At 42.3% G+C, this 19,188-nt stretch overlaps 1 protein-coding gene across 2 annotated transcripts; it reads right to left on the bottom strand.

The window, feature by feature from the left end:
- Window positions 1-16,060: 16,060 nt before the first annotated feature.
- LOC110000428 (uncharacterized) lies at window positions 16,061-19,170 on the bottom strand. 2 transcript variants are annotated; one of them, XM_065963824.1, is made up of 6 exons: window positions 18,965-19,170; window positions 18,490-18,813; window positions 18,117-18,233; window positions 17,322-17,423; window positions 17,202-17,230; window positions 16,061-17,105 (listed from the first exon to the last, which is right to left on the bottom strand). In XM_065963824.1, exons 1-6 carry the CDS (start codon window positions 19,023-19,025, stop codon window positions 17,028-17,030), a joined length of 711 nt encoding a protein of 236 aa, XP_065819896.1. In that variant the 5' UTR covers window positions 19,026-19,170; the 3' UTR covers window positions 16,061-17,027. The 2 variants fall into 2 exon arrangements, with proteins under 2 accessions (XP_065819896.1, XP_065819897.1); XM_065963825.1 differs by having other exon boundaries at window positions 18,490-18,810.
- Between the last annotated feature and the right edge of the window lie 18 nt (window positions 19,171-19,188).

Below are 19,188 nucleotides of genomic sequence, written 5' to 3'. Positions count from 1 at the left end.
TCTTCAAGTTTATTTAAAGATCCCATATTCTCCTCATTTTGACCTTTCATGTTGTCAGTCTGTGAAACCTACAGAGGAGCTCGCCACGATTCACAACTGAAAAAAACTCCTTATTTATCTGATTCTGACATCTGGAGAAAACCTCATTTCAGCCTCTTCCTGGAACGGTTCATTTCAGCTGCTGTCTCTTTAAGGCCCCCCGCCCTCTTTCTTCTGATTGGTCCAGGGTGGCAGAACGCTGCAGGGCTGCCAGGGGAGGGCTGCTCTCCAGTGCTAGGAGAAGAGAGTCTATGTGAAGAGGTTTCACCGGCTCACATCGAGGCTTGAAGCTGACTCTGGAAATTCTTGGTTTCATATCGGGGGAACAATCGCGTGATTTGCAGAACAACTCGTTAAGCGCCCTCTGCTGACTCATCCTGGGATTACTCCAACATATGTTTACCTCATGATCTGAAACTTTGCCCACGTTTACTCACAGCAGAATAGGTTAACTTTCATCGTACTTTAACACCGTGCTGAAACCTCAACGAACTCTGCAGCTCGACGCACGTGTGTTAGCTTCTTTTAGCTTTTTCAGTGTTTGTGCTAAATGTAAAAGTTTTTCAATCCCATCAAACCTTTTTTTCAAGCAGCTGTTTTAAAGTAAATAAACCCTAACCCTTACTCATAAATGAAATGTACCGCTCATGATCAGCACCAGAACGCAGACAGAAAAGTGAAGCTACATAACCGGATAACTTTCTAGCAAGCTGGTGGAGACCAAAAACAGAGCTAAAAAGAGAGAGAGACATTAGACTTGTGTTCATCAGGGGGACACAAACTCCACTCCAATGGTTTTGTTTCTCTATTCCAGCAGAACGAATACCAAGACAGCTGTTTACTGACAAGCTCAAACCTTTCAAGTTCAGTGGATAACTTTGGCTCTGTTGACAAAATAAAAAGTTTCCAGCACTATCGAAGGAATAGAAAATCTAACAATACTATACAACACTTAAGCTCCCTTAAGGATGACCTTATGACCTTTACTTCGGTGGCCCCCCTCAGGATGAACTCTCCTTTTAACTAATATTAGATCTGTCCGTATTTCTGCCTCGTATTTAAAGAGTGTGGCGCGTCTCTCTGCAGGATTTTGACTTTGAGTGTTTTTTTGGCGGCTGATTTCTGCATAAAGAACGAGGAGAAGATTTGGAGCTGAATTAAGAAACACAGAGCCAAAGAGAGCCGCTGAGTCTGCAGGAGGCTGATTAACATTTAATACGAGACAGACAGACAGTCAGACACTGTGCTGCCTGTGTGACTGAAGGAATTCAAATTGATGAACAGAAACAAAAGTGTTCAAGTGTCTTGTGTTCTGAACAGTATGAAGGTGTTTATATGTGAATTTTTCAACAACACTTTCTGTCTGTTTCTTCTCTTGATGTATAAAATAAGTTTGAAGAACCTAAAAGTGTGACTTTTCGATCCAGTAGATGTCGCCCTTGAGCACCAGCATGAAACCAAAACAAACTGCTGTTTGGCCACGCCTCCTCCATGGAGCGAACGGGACAACATGGTTAGAACCTTAAACTGTAAATATGAATGTCTGAAGCCTGAGTGACGTCACCCGTCTGTTCCTGCAGGGGGCTCTAGAGGCTCATCGGCAGCAGCCGCCATGTTGGAAATCCTGTCTCAGTCTAACTTTCAGTGAAACTAACAACAGGCTGAGAGCTGGAGCTGAGGTGGGTTTTGAGCCTCTTGATGAACCGTTACATCACGCCCACCTGTCAATCATGTCAGCTACGCGCCTAACTATGGATAACACATATCGTCCTCAAAATCAAAACGGAGCCGTTATAAACAAATGCATCGTCAAAAACTACTCATATCGTTTCTTGAACCAGGCTGTAAACATGTTAATGTCTGCTGTAAATACTGGCTATTTTAAATATGGTGTGTACAGTATGTGAAGTCCGGGACTCTTGGTGCCCTCTTGAAGCGGACCCTAAACAGACTGCAGGATTTTACATTTTAGCATCGGCTTCATTTTTCCACACGAGGATGAAGCTTGGTCAGAACAAAGACGCAGATAAAGGATTCAGCTCAACGCATATTCACAGAAAAGTTTTTAAAAGTTTAAAAACAGTCGTCTAAGTTGCCTTCAGTAGTTAACCATCGTGCTCCGAGCATTAAGCCTCGAAGCCTCGCTGACTGATTAGTGAATATGCTTCCCTGAGTTTTGCCTCTCAGGCTGCCCCACTTACAACAACACCAACTTCATCACACCCTTCCTCGCATGATAGCTACATTCATTTTATTTGTTCTGATTGCAGAAAAAAGGCAGACTTCTGAAACCAGACCTTCTTTGAAATCTGGTCGATATGTTTTTTTTTTGTTTTTTTTTCATGTAGAGCTTTTCAACTTCAGACGAGCTTCAGACACAACAGGAGGCAAGACGCAAACAAATCAAAACTAAAACAATTACTGAACCACAGCCTCGGAAAAATCCATAAAAATCTGGTTTTATAAGTGTGTGTGTTTTTTTTTTTATTGTGCTCTCAAAATGCAGCCTTTGGATCATTTCTGTATATTGAAGTTTCTGGCAGCAGCAGAATCTGAATCAGCGAATATTTCAGACTTCAGTTTTTGGTATGAAGACAGAAATGTCCAGCTAACGACAGAGAGATTACTAAGCGCAAAAAAACCTCCAGAGATATCTTTTGTTTCTTAGTCAATTACAATACGCCTACACAATAATTACTCCCGTAACTGAATCACAGAGGAAGCGCAGGTTCCCCTGAAGCTAACGATGTGAAACACTTGATAGTGAGTGAAGAAACGAGCCCAAAACTCAAAAGGCTAATTTATGTAGAAATATGCGGCTGCTCGTCGGCCTGTGGCGGCCCTCGGAGGGTTTCACTTTTTGGCTTTTGTAATCGAGTGATACAGCAGGAGCACGCACGACTGGTGGACCGTCGTTGTTTGAGGTGGTGTTTGGGTCCGGTTAAGACCACATTTCCCATCAGCCCCTCCTTTTCATACTAACATATCCTTTTCTGCAGATGCTCGAAAAAAAAAACATTTTTACAGTATTTCTGTCTCCTGCTGATGTGAATGTGATGATTTATCATCGCTGGGACAACCTCTAAACTTTAGAGTCTAAAGGTTTGAATGTGTGTATGGTGATGTTCTCTGTTGAGACTGGATGTGTGTGTGTGTGTGTATGGTGATGTTCTCTGTTGAGACTGGATGTGTGTGTGTGTGTGTGTATGGTGATGTTCTCTGTTGAGACTGGATGTGTGTGTGTGTGTGTGTGTATGGTGAAGTTCTCTGTTGAGGCTGGATGTGTGTGTGTGTGTGTATGGTGATGTTCTCTGTTGAGGCTGGATGTGTGTGTGTGTGTGTGTGTGTATGGTGATGTTCTCTGTTGAGGCTGGATGTGTGTGTGTGTGTGTGTGTGTGTGTGTGTGTGTGTGTGTTTGGGATTCAGACAGTCTGCCTCTGCTGCCTCTCTGGATCTCAGCCTGCTGCAGACATGAACAGCATGTTAACATCCAGCAGCAGCAGCTCACAGCTCCACACAGTTTCCACCACAGAACCAGCACTACAGTGAGAGCTGCACACCTCCTCACAATACTTTTTAGTTTCTATGGCGATTTAGATGGATTACAAGAATTACATATTTAACAGAGGGCTGCATGGTGGTGCAGCGGTTAGCTCTGTCCCCTCACAGCGAGGAGGTTCCTGGTTTGAATCCCCGTCTGACAGGAGCCTCTCTGTGTGGAGTTTGCATGCGGCAGTAGCTCAGTCCACATAGGGACTTGGGTTGGGAATCGGAGGCTCACCGGTTCTAGTTCCAATGCAGACCATAATATGGAAGTTGCTCTGGTAGTTGGAGAGGTGCCCTTGAGCAAGGCACCAAAAACCCCAACCGCTCTCGTTTGCTCCCTGTAGAAGCTAAATAACAGAGTGTAAACCCAAATTTCCCCTTGGGGATTAATGAAGTATATCAAAATCAAAATTAAAAATAAAAAATGTGATTGTGGCTGGTAGTCTGAATCTGTGATTACCAGCCGACTAGTCACCCCGCCTCTCGCCCAATGACAGCTGGGATCGGCTCCAGAACCGACCCCGAACAGGAACAGCGGTTCAGATAACAGATGGATATTTAACAGATTTAGAATCAAAGAACCAACGAGTAAAATGGACACATTACATTTTTTATTTGCTTCTGTTGCTTTGCTGGTTAACTTTGATTTTAATTTGAAAGGTAAAGGCCTTGGATTCATTTATGAAGCTTAAAAGAATAAAATGGGTAGGGCTAGTTAGGTTATTTTTTTTCAATTCAACCAAACCCCTTTTAAAACACAATCGAGAAATTTCAGAAAGTGTGCTGTTATTTCTTGTTATTTTTAAAATGTTCAAAATAAATAAATGAAATGTAGATACAGCACACCTTCCTAAGCCTGACTTATACGTCTGTGTCAAATTGACGCAGTAGCATATGGAGAACTATGCAGAAGCATACATACACAGCCTGACATGCACCTCCTCCAAACAGGCTGCAGGCCGTTTGATTGGTCCTCTGAGTTGCGTTGTATTACCTGCATCTTCAAAAACTTTGGTAAAACAGCTGTTTTAAAAATTCTGCAGAACGCTACTTCCTCTTTCCTGCTCTTCTGTCTCCTGCTTTCACTCCTCGGTTCGTATTGCAGATACTTAAAAATGCACGTTGTTTGAACTTCAGTGCAATAACCCTCCTTGTTTAATTTCTTCCTCCGTCATAGGTGTACTTCTCCCTCAGTTTACCTGACCTTCCTTTCACTTTTTTCGCTCTCTCACTCTCCCCCCCCCCGCCCTTTCTCACAGGTGTTCTTGCCTCCTCCTTTAACTTCCCACTCAGCCTATACCTGTTCCTTTCTTCTCCATCTGTCTCCACCAGGCTTCTCGCTTCCATTCCCTCGACCACCTTACTTTCCCCTTCCCCGTTCCATCTCCTCGCTTTTTGATTTCCCCCTCTCTTCCCAAGTCTGTCTTCCCTGAAGTCGCTCCCTCTCCTTCTCTTTGTGTTTCCGTCTATCTTTGTCTTCTGTTTTCCTCAAATGTCCTCCAATTCCCTCACCGCCGTCTTCATCTCCTCTTTCTTCTCGTTTCCTTTTTCTCGTCTCCTCCGTCGCTCCCTCGTCGGCTCTTTTTCTCCCACTCTCCTCTTTTCATTCCCCTCCTCTTCCATCACGTCCGTCCTCCCTTTTCGTCTCATTTCTCCCCGTTTCCTGCCTTCTGAAACATCAGCGCTCGCAGCGGGGCTGTCGAAACCACCCGCAGATTCTACCCACAATTCACCTCTCCTAATAATGAGGACGACGGGTGCTGGCGGTGCGGAGTTCAAACACTGAAAACAGCAATTAAAAGAGGTTGATGAGTAGGTTTTTGGTGAAGAGGTGAGGCAGGGTTGTGCTGTCTGATGCTGCAGTCAGCTGAGTGTTTTCTTCTGATGTCATGTGTTATGATAATTCTCACAAAGACGCTTTTTATCCTCCTCGTGAGTCTGCTGCAGCGTCTGATCACATCTCCAAAGCTGAACCACACAGCCGTGATCAAAATGCAACAAAAAAACAGACGCATCAGCACTTCTCTAATGCACAGAACCTGTAATAAGGTGGACCTCCTTCTGCACGCACGGTGGGAAGCACCAAGCCATTTATCAAAGAAAAAGAACTATAATGAGTTTAGTTTTCAGAAGCTGCAAAGTTGTTTTAAACGAGCCGGGAGAGACGATATCTGTGTGAGAAGGTGGAACCTAAGATGTAAGAAAGGTTAAAGCAATGATAGGTGTTTTCAGAGGGACTGAGAAGCGGTAACCTCCGGTGTTGAAAAATAAAACCTGTGCAAAATCCTGCAGTTCCTCAAGTGTCCACTAGAGGCTGGCTCCAGGAACACCTGAAGTCACATACACATCACATTTTAAAAAAGCCGTTTTTACAGCACAAATAAACATGTTTACAACCTGTTAAATTTTTTTTAACTGGTCTGATTAGTTATGTCATCACTGCACACACTGTACGGGGGCTGATTTTTTTTAAAACAGCTCTGTTTTGATTTTATGAACGATACGCGTCATCCATAGTTAGGCACGTAGCTGACATGATTGACAGGTGGGCGTGATGTAACGGTTCATCAAGAGGCTTAAAACCCGCCTCAGCTCCAGATCTCAGCCTGTCGTTAGGTTGACTGAACGTTAGACTGAGACAGGATTTCCAACATGGCGGCTGCTGCTGATGAGCCTCCTGCAGGAACAGATGGCTGACGTCACTCAGGCTTCAAACATTCATATTTACAGTTTATGGGAGTTCCCTGAGAACTAAACACCATGGAGACTTTTTTTTCTGTCTGCCTTCAGGCTGCCATGGTGATGGCTGATATGAACCTAAACGAGACGTAAGCTGGCCGACAGTTGCCGGAGTAACGGCACCAACGCAACACAACTGCAAATGTGGACGACGCTGTGGTGGGAGCTGTGTGTGATTGGGTTTATGAATACAAATGAGTTTGAAAGCGTTTTTGGGGCATTTGTCCGTGTTTTTATTTATTTTTTAAATTGATTTTAAGAGCATTTGTTGACTGTTATTAACATTTATTGCACTTCTTATGTCATTAATAGGTCTTTCACAATTGCAGAAAACTCCTGAAAAACTCCTGATATTTCCAGGAGAAGCTGTATGTGTGAACGCAAACAGCTGAATCATTTGCTTTGACTTCACCCGGAGTTTCTCCTGCAAGACTCCAAGTATTTTTTTCTGCAGCCAGTCAGCTCTGAGAACGCAGCAGGATATTCTCCTAAGAATTCACCTCGAGCCAATGGGAGGGGGGAGTGATGTTTATATCCTGTCTCACTTTAGATTTAGGCATCAATATGTTTTGTTTATTTATATTGTTGAAAGATCAGAAAGAGTTATGCAATTGTTGAATTTGTTTTAGTTTTTTTCTTTTATTATCATTTAATTCTTTCATCATTTAATACATAGGTCATAAAGTCTTAACCTTTTTCTGCTTTCAACATTTCCTGTTAAACTTACACACACTCGAAGTGCCTACACTCCTGTGAGGTCAGGATAAGTGTGCCATACATTGAAGCAAAACCACATAGAGCTCGTAGGCGTCTAGCGTTTCTGTGTATCTGCTCGGTTCACGGTCTTCGAGCTGAAACCACAAATGAACTTGGTATTACCTATGTCATGAACTTGGCATGACCTGTGGATGCATCACGTTTCTGCGAACGTGCATTGTTGAGGTGTTACAGGATCTTGAAAAAAGAGAGACTTTTTGTCTATAAAACGCTGCAGAAAATCTGATCGAGGTTCTTTTTTGCTTTGCAAAACGAATCCACGTCACTCTGACTTTTGAAATCCCATTTTGGGACTTAGTCTCTGAGCCAAGATCTTTTAAAACCTCAGGTGTCTACACTCACAGGTTTAGGTTTGGTCTTTGAGTTTTGCTTTTCTTTTCCATTTTTTTTATATTTTTACTTTTACTGTTTTGTATTTGCATTTGGAATATCTTTTGAAGTTTTTTAAATCAATTTTCAGAAAACTTTTGGAAATCATTTTCTGACTGAAATCATTTACACCACAAAAGACTCGAGTCTCCCTTAAGGACCCCGTGAACATCGGAAGGTAAGCTATAGCAGCCACACCACGGCACACTTGTCTTACTGATTTATATCACACACTTCATACACACCTAGCATCCTAGAGAGGGGAGTTCACAGTTATTCCCTCTCTGGGGGGTAATCTAGAGTCCTATACCAGGGGTTATCCTTGAATCTAAATATTCTAGAAATGAATATTAGGCAGATAATCCTGGAGCTGTGATTTTAACTTGTTCATCTGTCCTCCAAAGGGTGTTAGAGGAGTAATTTTACATAGCTCCTTCCATTAGGAAAGAGTAGACTAGCAGGTTGGTAGGGAGTGAGCTCTCATTTAGTTCTAGGAAAGAGTAGTCTAGTTAACTAATGTGTGGTGAGCTTCCGTTAGCTATAGTAAAGTTATGCACCCCTTTTTGCATGTCCAGGGCATGCTACAATATGTGTGTATAAAAATAAGAAAACTGACGGGATGATTCATGATTTATGACAAAGGAATGGGATTAATTAAGTTTACTCTTCTCTCGTTTTTTGGACGTCTGCTGATTTGTAGGTTTTCACAAACTTCCGTTCAAACAGATGAAGCTAGAACTCCGATGATATTTGCCATGGGGTTAAGGGAAATATACGAGTAATTCTTTAATCTAATGAAATGTTGTTCTTCTTGTAGTTTTTGTGAAACGTCCACCACCTCCCTCCTGAAGCTTCCTGTTTGAGACCTGAGAGACGCCACGCAGACACAGAGGGAGAGCCAGCGTGCAGACTGAGAATACACACAGCCAGCGTGTCTGCAGCGTGCAGACTGAGAATACACACAGCCAGCGTGTCTGCAGCGTGCAGACTGAGAATACACACAGCCAGCGTGTCTGCAGCGTGCAGACTGAGAATGCACACAGCCAGCGTGTCTGCAGCGTGCAGACTGAGAATACACACAGCCAGCGTGTCTGCAGCGTGCAGACTGAGAATGCACACAGCCAGCGTGTCTGCAGCGTGCAGACTGAGAATGCACACAGCCAGCGTGTCTGCAGCGCGCAGACTGAGAATGCAGAGGGATATTCATCTGTGATGTTAAATATTTCGGGTGACATTAGAGGCACAGCAAATCAAACACATCATCTCTTAGCTGGAGGCATCTGTGTTTATGTTCATATATGGAAAACAGTTGGAGACTGACTCTCAGCTATACTGCCTCAGATAATGAATGTACACACACACACACACACACACACACACACACACACTAATGTAGGCTGACAGACACACAGACAAACAGATGCACCCGCTCTCTCTCTCTCCTCTGGAGCTCCATCTGTGTAATGACATCTCACGCTTGGTTAGGACTCTGCTGCATAATTAGAGCTCTGGCAGCTGATGGATGGCACTGCAGCACCTCCACCCTGCCGACCTTGGCCTCACCTCGGCGTGGGCCGGTGCCGGCACGGGTCCGAAAATGTAAACCTCGACAGAAAAGGAAATGTACTAATAACTACTGTAATGAAAAGAGAACCCCTCGCTGTTTGCTCCAAAGCCTTCAGTGTTCCTTTTTTTTATATTGTAAACAAACATTGAGACTTTCAACAGCAGGAAAAGATGTAACTAATATCAGAAATTAATTTAGTCTGCCAACAAGGCGTTCGGTTTGTCATCATATAGTCAGTGCTTTCACCCTTCCACAAAAGTCATTACATTTAAAGAGACACACACCAAAACGGAGCGTTCTTAGAGAGCTGGTATATACAGGGTCACAAACCTCCTCTGGTGCTTGATTCATGTTATATTTTGAACAAAGCACAGCACAGATGTTTCATTTAGACCACAGGGGACTGTTTGAAAAGGTGGAGGAGGGGATCATATGTCCTCTTTAAAGCTGTTTGCTTGCACCTCCTGACGTTGTTTCCTCTTCTCTAGATCCTCACTTGTGTTGTTCTTACTCTCCGATGTTCGTCGCTTTGGATAAAAGTGTCTGCTAATTGAATTGTAAGTAAACTGATCTGAAATAATAACCAAAACTTTTATCTTCCAAAAACACAGACAGTATCCCAGAGAGTGTCTCCTTGTTTGCACGCAGGTCCCATGAATAGTCAACAAGTTGAATCTTTCCATAATGACTTTTACTTTCATTTCCAATATTTTATTATTTTTATTATTTTTTTAATCAGAGTAGGCGTCATAATTTCAAAATGCTGGAAGACTCGTTCTGCAGTGAAACTTGAGGAAAGCAGAGAGATGGCTGCAGGGATGCAGAGGACGGACAAACTTTTAACGGGGGCACAAATTGATTCACACGTTTCTGTACACGATGCAAATCTGCGGGGAAGACGGGAGATAATGAAGCCCCAGATGACGGGAAGCTGCCAAGCTGCTAATAGCTGATACACTGATCTGTTAGCACACAAGAAAAAATTGATCAGGTCTAATCGCAGCGATGTCTGGCTGAGGCCTGTGGTGTGTTCACTGACCTGACTGACCAACAGCTTCATCCATCTATGAGAAAACGGAGAAATTGAGTTTTTTTTGCGTTGCCTCGTTGGCGAGTAATCAGTCCGCCGGAGACATGCATGGATGATGTTTCTGTTAAAAATGCTCATTACTTCAAGTTTAAAGGCTCATTTCACTAAATTAGTTCACCAAAAATTAAGTTTTCTAGTTGTTTTGAGTTTTTGTGTTTCACAGATGATGAGAGAAATATGACACTGAGATTGTGTTTTACAGCGAGTGGTGGTTTCTAAATGAGCACAAAGCAGGAGAGTTTTTTTTTATCCTCTCTGACCTCTGGACCTCGGATTATTCTGATTAATACATCTGTGGCTGCTGATGAAAAAACAAGCGGTTGCTTTTGGGTTTTGCGCATGAAACATTTTGGAGTAAGAGATCACCTCCTAATGGGATTGAAGAGTCTTACATAACAGATGTTTAAATCCAGTTCCCTCGCCAAAAAACCTCCAAGAAACCCCCCCCCCCCAACTCTCCTTCCTCATATCAAACGTGATGTTAAAAGCATAGCAGGTGGGAGAGTATTTTTCAGAGCCAGATGCAGACAGCTGTCATGGAAACAGACACGACTTTGTTCAATATTGTCGTCTCTGAGCGCCACTCTTTCTCTGCAAAACCCCGTCGAGGCAGAGCAGAGCCGTGCCGTTCATTCTGTTCCAGGATCAGAGAGGAAAACATTGAAAATGCCGATGATGCTGAATGCCGTAGAGGAGAACCAAGCGTCAGAGCAACCCCTTCAATAACGCCGATAATCAAAAGGTATTAGTATTTAAGCTGATGTTCTCCAGCTGTTCATGCAGCAAAATGGAAGGTTTGTTATTCAATGATCTGACTATAAATTCGGTTTAACAGTGAGTCCGACTTGACCTCAGAAACCTTGGCATGACCTTAAACGCTCAAATAACACGAAGCAGCTCCAACATGCCTTAAAGGGGACGTATTGTGAAAAATCCACTTCTTCAGTGTTTCTGAACATATATCTGTTTAACCTGAGTGTCTACTGACCCACAACATGTGAAATAAACCCATCCAGTCCTTTGTTTGTGGTCTGCATAAGTCTTACAACACAGAGAAAGATGCTCTGTTTCAAATGTGATCTCCTTGTGATGTCACAGTGGGATTCTGGTAAAAACAAATCCCCCCCCGATATCTCCACCCATGGACTCCACCCCCAGCCTAGAACAAAACTTTTGCGCAGGTCCTCCATTTTTATTCTCACTACAGAGGAGTGATGTCTATGGGGTAAACTCGGGGGGGGCTCATTACATTTAAAGAGACACACACACCGAAACGGAGCGTTCTGAGAGAGCTGGTTTATACAGGGTCACAAACCTCCTCTGGTGCTTGATTCATGTTATATTTTGAACAAAGCACAGCACAGATGTTTCATTTAGACCACCTGTGACAGCTGAGACAGGAACTGTAGCCTCAATACATCGAGCCTCTGCTCTACCAACTGAGCTACACCAGCTCCCCCGCCCAAGACTTGAATCTCAACTTTTGTGGGGTTCAACTTGGACTTTTAACTTCTTGGAAAGAACCATCACAGTCTGGTCATACTTCCAGTCAAGCAGCAGAATGTCTGCGTGAAGTTTGGTTTCTTTCTCATCAGAACTGCGAGCACTTTAACGAACAGCCCCCGCTCGATGTCAGATGGTTTGTGGTGTCAGAGAGTTGATCAACCCCGGCAGAAGATTCTAGTTTATTTTAGCTGCTGTTGGTCTAAAAATTGAAAAAAAGAAAAAAAAAACCCTCGTACTGAAGAAGTGTGAGCAGGATGTTTCTAATGTCTGGTTTGTTAAGTTTCTTTACAGTTTCTCTCGCTCTTCCTCCCCTCCAGCGGGGCAGCAGTGGACCAATGCCAGAGCTCAAGTCTGCTGAGGAGAAATGTGTGTGTGCTGAGGAGGAGTGCTAACGAGGCTCAGCCAGCAAGGAGGTGAAGCTGCTTGCGAGATGACCTTTGGCCTCCGAGACACGCTCTCTCTCAGACTGGGCTGCCTCTGGCGGGGTCGTGGCGCCCCACGCTCGCCGGGAGGCAGCAGCCAGGGTCAGAGTGAGGAACCCCTAGCCTCCGTCCTGCCGCTTACAACATCGACACCAACCGATCGACCGCCCGGCCGCAGGAGGACGGAGGAGGAGGAGGTGGAGGAGGAAGAGGTGGAGGAGGAAGAGGAGAGTAAGGGAGGAAGGGGGGTCTCTAATTTCTCTCTCTCTTTTCCATCAGCAGAATCAAATTAGTTTTTACAACACGTTCTGTAGACCTGCTGGAGGAGAGACGATAGGAGGGAAAGGAAATACTTCTCTATTACTTTAAGTAAAAGCAACGCTGCAGAACTGTACAAATACTACATCACAATATAAAGTAAAACAGAAGAAACATCAGCACAGTGCAAGTAAGGCAGTGATTCAAAACAGGGAGAGCCAAAGAGTTATGACATGGGGGGCTAGGCTAGGCTACAACCAGTTAAATCTCGCCCCTAAGATTCACCTGTGCAAAGGTGGGTGATAAAGAGAGAACACAGTGCTTTAAAGTGTGAGCTCCTCACAGCACGAAGCCCAACATGTCAAGACATCACATCCCACTCACAAAGAGAAGCCGTTTAGATTTCCACGTAAAGAAACTTCTCAGCTCTGGTGCCCAACAGAGCGGCTTTACTTAAAGGGGACATATGCTGAAAAATCCTTCTACAGTGTTTCTGAACATATATTTGGGTAACCTGAGTGTCTACTGATCCACAACATGTGAAATAAACCCATCCAGTCCTTTGTTTGTGTTCTGCATAAGTCTTACAACACAGAGAAAAATGCTCCGTTTCTAATGTGCTCTCCTTGTGATGTCACAGTGGGATTCTGGTAAAAAAAATATCCCCTCCCCTCCTCTGGTAACTCCACCCATGGACTCCACCGCCAGCCTAGAGCAAAACTTTTTCACAGGTCCGCCATTTTTATTCTCACTACAGAGGAGTAATGTCTACCGGGGAAAACTCAGGGGGCGGGGCTTATTGCATTTAAAGAGACACACACACCAAAACGGAGTGTTCTGAGAGAGCTGGTTTATACAGGGTCACAAACCTCCTCTGGTGCTTGATTCATGTTATATTTTGAACAAAGCACAGCACAGATGTTTCATTTAGACCACAGGGGACTGTTTGAAAAGGTGGAGGAGGGGGGATAACATGTCATCTTTAAGATGCACATTTGCCTTCATATGCTCAACTGGCCTCTTATGAAGTTGGGGTGAGCTGCATTTGTGAATGCAAACACTCCCTCCTTCCAGCCTCGTTGGAAATTCTGCCTACAATGCAGGACTAAAAGAGCAAACCAAATAGAGGAAATGTGTTGTATTGCTGATTAGCAGGAAGTTGCTCGACCTGCAGAGTCAAATATCGAAGTTGCATGTTGCATTTTCACTTTTATTTGCTTAGAAGAAGGCAGACTCAGAGGGCAGAACAAACACCTAGCTGTGGGAGTGTCACCCACCTGGGGGAGGGGCTACTGCCCTTTGTGATGTCATGAAGGGGGGATTTTCTGAAAAGTTGAGCAGGTATAAGACGGAGAGGATGAACTTTTCTCATCATTGGGGGGTTTGTAGACGGACTAGAGACACATATTAGAAAAACAAGGTCAAATGTATTTAGCATAATATGTGACCTTTAATTGATTGCACGCTGACCACATGATTATTTAAGAGCATTTAGGCAAAACAAACAACTGGAACATATTACATTTGCTTCTTCATATCTGAAAAACATGTTGATAAAAAACTTTGTTTGGAAGTTATCAGTCGAAACTTTGTAAGATGTTATGTCACAGCTTTTTAAGAGGTGAATAAATTAATAAATGTAAATAAAAAAAAACAATCTGTGCAACTTAATCAACAGTTCATTTCACCCTCAGGTCTCTTTTGTTTTTGTTTTGTTGGCTGGAGTCTTAAGGATTGTTTGGCACTCATCTCCTCATCTATGGAGCTTCAGTCAGCGCTTATAGAGAGTTTTTTAAAAAGCCTATAGCACACGAAGTCTGCACTGCCAAATGTTTATCAGCTAAACACCCAGCAGGGTTGGAAAGTCTCATAAAGTTTGAAACGTTGCATGCAGATAAACTTCATTTTTATATTTATTGCAGTATCTGATTTCTTGCACTCCACTTCGGCAGAATGTGCGACTTTTTAGATCCAGTAGATGTCGCCCTTGAGCACCAGCATTAAACCAAAACAAACCTCCAACCCCTCTCCACCCGCGTTCGCACGAAGGAGTTAGAAATTAGAACAAGAACTCATCATAATTAAGCGCAAGCGGTGTCTTCAGCTGAAGCTGTAATCACTTAAGGCCTGCATTGTTGTGTTAGCATGCTAATGTTAGCACTCTTTAGTTAGCTCATAGCTTCACATTGCGTGTTGATTGACACAGAATGACCGAGATCTAAAAGCGCGTTCAAATAAGCAGTGAGGTAATAGACAGTTTTTATGTTAATGTTTGAGTTAAATACACATTTAGAGCTAGAAAATAATTTCAGCATCAACCTCCCGGAGATAATAAATGCTGCTGATATTTCTCTTTTTAATGTTTTGCAAGTGACGGCCATGAAGCAGATAACAAGGACATGGAAACAACAACTTCCACCCAGTTTTTAACAATTGAAAAAACTTTACAAAACAAATAATATATGTTTATTATTAGAGGTGACGAACAGAAACTAAACAGGATGTATCCAAAAGAAAGACTTGATGGGCTTTACAGGTACCTGAAATCTAAAGATCAGTAGATATTAATGCATACAAACCCTGTGAATTCACCAGAATAAAGTTGGTACTTTAAAGATGATGATTTACTTTGACGTTTGTCTTTGTATAAATTATATCTTTAATTACTGTCTGTATTGTTTCTCCCATGGTTATGAGCACAGATGGAGGATAATGTCTCGGCTGCAGTCCTCTGAATCGGCTCAGATTCCCTTTTTAAATAAATAAGGAAATATGTGAATAAAATCAAGAATTCAGTTTGATGATTCTGTGATTATTTGGGCTCTGAATGTCCAAAAAGATGAACCGAATTCGAGCAAGTTCAGTGTGAATTGTTTAACACTGGATAAATCTATGCTGCAGACGCATGTCGTTTCTCAAAAGGCTTTTATCTATGACACTGGCTCCCTCTGGTGGTTTGAAAACAGTAATGCAAGCACTCAAACTTCAGTCCAGGATGATACTTTCCAGTAGCACTCAGGGTCTGTTCATCAAATCCACGTTAAGCTCTTGTAGGGAGGATGAGTAGGGAGGACCGAAAGAAAAACATTGTGCCTACAAGCGGCAGAAATGAGCTTCCTGAGGGTGTCTGGGCTCAGGCTTAGAGGGGTCCGGACCTCGGAGTAGAGCCTCTAGTCCTCCACATCGAAAGAAGTCAGTTGAAGTAAATCCTTCATCTGATAAGGATGCCTCCTGGACACCTTCCTTTAGAGGTTTTCCAGGCACACCCAACTTGGAGGAGACCCGTGGGCAGACCCAAAATACGCTGGAGGGATAATATATCCCGTCTAGACTGGGAACGCCTCAGGAATCCCCCAGGAGGAGCTGGAAAACGTTGCTGGGGAGAGAGAGGTCGAGGGTTGACTTACTGCATCTGCTGCCACCACGACCCACCTCGGATAAGCGGAAAAAAATGGATGGATGGATGGAAGTCACTTCAGTATATAAGACACAATCTGTTTTTGGGGTGGTCTCCCAGAGAGAATAAAGGGTTCAAACTGTCTTCCTGTGTGAAGATTTCTGTTTTGTTCCTTTGCAGCTGTGTTGCTCTTTTATCTGTTTTTACTTTGTGGAGTTTGCACTCCTACTAGATTCAGAACGGTAGTTGTGCTCATGTGGGGACATTATTTAAAAAGCCTCTATATATCCCAGTATGCAATATGCAATAATTTAATGAAGGAGTCACAAAAAGCACACAGTAGAATTAAGAGGGTAATGTTTCTTTATTTGCAGATGACATTTTAATATGATTTAATAAAGACGTGTTTATAACAGACTGAAGAACATTAAGAGAGATCTGTGATGCTGATCCAAATTTAAAAACATACATATAATTTTATCTTGAAGGATGTCCATACTAAACCTCGGAAAAGTTTTTTCAAACACAAGATAAACAGATGTTGGTGTAATCCCTGTATGTGGTTTCCTGCTGCTCTGAACGAGGTCGTTGTGAAACTTAGCCACCGACGCATAAAAACAAAGAATGGAGCAAAGTTGCAGAAGTTGCCCAACCCAGGCAGCTCTCTCAAGGACACGCCCACCCGGAAGCTAATTGGTTCTGTCCCCAGGAAGTTTCAGCAAAGCTGGCCAATCAGAGGAAAGTGGGCATGTGGGGGGGGGGGGGGGTCTTAAAGAGACATCAGCTGAAATGAACCGTTTCACACAGAGGCTGATATGATGGATTTTACAGACATAAATACAGGAGGTTTTTGAGCTACACATCTCACTCTGAAAATCTTTATACAAATTAAGTTATCTACAAAAAATATATATATTTTCTGCCAAGTTGGCAAAAACTGAAGATTTACCCAATTACCCACCCCATTTACGTGGTTGGCTTGGCGTCTTCCCATCTTTTGTTCTTTTTGTCTGGGTCTCCAGCCCCTTTTGTTTCTTTGGTTTCTTATTTATCTTTGATTACTTTGGGAGGAGGGGGGTGTTTACATTTAATGAAGCTCAGGTTGAACTTTAAACCTTTCTTGCGTCCTTTTGGTTAAGGAGTCTGTAACAAATATCAACATCATATTTCACATCAGCAGATTAAATCAGATCCTCACTTAGTGCCTCAAATGAAATGTGGATCCATGTTTTTATGCTCTAAAGTGCGATGTAGAAATGATTAAAAGCGGTGGATTAATGTATCTGCTGAGTGGATGTTTGTGTGGAAGTTGTTGATCAGTGGAGTCTGACAGAAGCAGAAGGTTCTCCAACATTTTCATAGTTCACTGAGCCTTCATCTCCATCATAATACACCTGTGAAAATACAAAAACATACGAGTTAAAATGGAGGTAAGAAATGTTCCTTTTCTATATGAAGACAGTTCATATGAGGCTTTATTTCCAGCTCACAGTGATGTCATCAGGTGGTCTCTGGTTCCCTGAAAAATAAAGCACACAGAAACATTTCAGCTCTGACTTTAAGGTTGGTGGTGATAGGTGTGAATAAAAGTTGGTGTGAGTGTTTCTCACCTCGAGCTCTGAAGAGAAGAACAGTGATCACAGTAATCAGGAGGAGTTCAGCCACACGCAGAGCCAACATGACCAAGACCAGATCAGAAGAACCTGTACAATCTGATGAACAGGAACCAGAGCAAATATTTAACTTTGCTAACAACTTTTGTATTTTCAAAAAACATAAACGTCTTCTAATGACAATAGATCTGAGTTCTTAAGATGATATGATAAATCAAAAAACACAAAATGACACGTGTCTGTATTGAACATCGAACGCTTTAATAAGATTAAATGAATTTAATTGGGATGAATCGCATTTTAATTACATGGTTGAAATTCCATTATTTTGTATTGCAAAAAATATTTTTGTTCGGCTTTTATTTTGTACTTTCTTAAGCTAAGGATATTTTATTTCCTGTTTGGATATGAACATGTTTTTATTTTGAAAGAACATAAGGACTCAACCACAGAAAAAAGGAACTTGTTACAGATCGAAAAGTAAATTAAAAGAGTTAAAGGGGACGGTAATAATGTTAAAATATTTGACCTCATTTGGTGGATATTACTTTTGACCTGTCAGCTGAGCCGTCTGGGAGGTTTTTTGTTTTAGTGAAACAAGACATTCAAAGGCACAGAGGTGTCGTTCTTTTCCATCACTGTGACTACAGGGAGACACTTCTGTCAGTGTGGTGGTTTAGATACTGAGGGACTAAAGAGATCAGATAGGGATCAATGTGTCCAACAGCATGTTAGCTCCAAACTTCTGTCCTTAATCAGAATCAAACAAAGAGAGGAGACAACAGACTCTACCTCCTGCAGCCGCAGTACTTGTTGTTGTTGTTGTTGTTGTTGGAGGTGGTCTTGATGGTGGTGGTCTTGTTGGTGGTGGACTTGTTGTTGTTGTTGTTGTTGGTTTGGCGTCCTCACCTGAAATTGAGATAAACACAACTCAACAAACTGTTCAGCACTAAACTTGTGTTTTCATATAAAATTCAAACTTCAAATCAAAAAAAACATTTTAATATCTTAAGTATTTCCAGTCCAAAGTAAGGATGGAGATATTATAAGAGAAACACAACAAGAGACAAATTAACTTCATCAGAGTCTTTATAATTATTGTAATGTTTCAGTTTATTGTTTGAATTAGAAAAGTTTTGTTTGAAAAGATTATTGAAATACTTACTCTTGGTAACAGAGAGAAGAACTCGAGTCACATCGTCTGTTATTCTTCCTGATATGTACTGTTCACAGACATAACGTCCAGCATCCTCCTCTCTGATCTTCTTTATAACCAGAGAACAGTCCTCTGTAACATTCAGTCTGTCTGATTTAACTCCAGAGATTTCAACCTGACCATCTACAACCAGGTCTACTACAGTGTTTCCTGAATCAACAAAGAACCATGTCGTATATTCACACTCCTGTTGACCTTGTATCACAGTTTCACAAGACAACGTGGCGTCCTCTCCAACTCTGAATGTGACTTCTTTATCTCCAGCAGCTGCTGCTGAGAAAATGACAAAGAATAAACTAAATCAATAAAATGTTGATTATATTCACAATCAGTTTGAGAATAATTCTTCATCTGTGGTTTCTCAGAGTTCATTAAATCCATCATGTTTAAAAAAAGGTTAAATATGTGATATAAATGTTCTTACCAGCAAACTGAAGCAGCGCTGTGAGAAGTAAAGAAGTTTGAATCCATTTGAGCTCGTTCATGGTGATTCTCCGTCTCTGTCCTCCCGTTGTCACGCTCCTAACTGTCTGAGTTTCTTCAGTAGTGCTTCTTTAAAGAGACGCTGCATCTACTTCCCTTTCTTAGTATGTCGTCACTTCCTCATTTTGACTTCAAGCCTGCTTTAAGTGTTCACTTCTATTAATG

Source organism: Labrus bergylta, chromosome 15, assembly GCF_963930695.1.
Source record: "Labrus bergylta chromosome 15, fLabBer1.1, whole genome shotgun sequence".
Lineage (NCBI taxonomy): Eukaryota > Metazoa > Chordata > Actinopteri > Labriformes > Labridae > Labrus > Labrus bergylta.
Note: the sequence above shows the minus strand (reverse complement) of the source record. Positions and strands in the feature narration are given on the sequence as shown.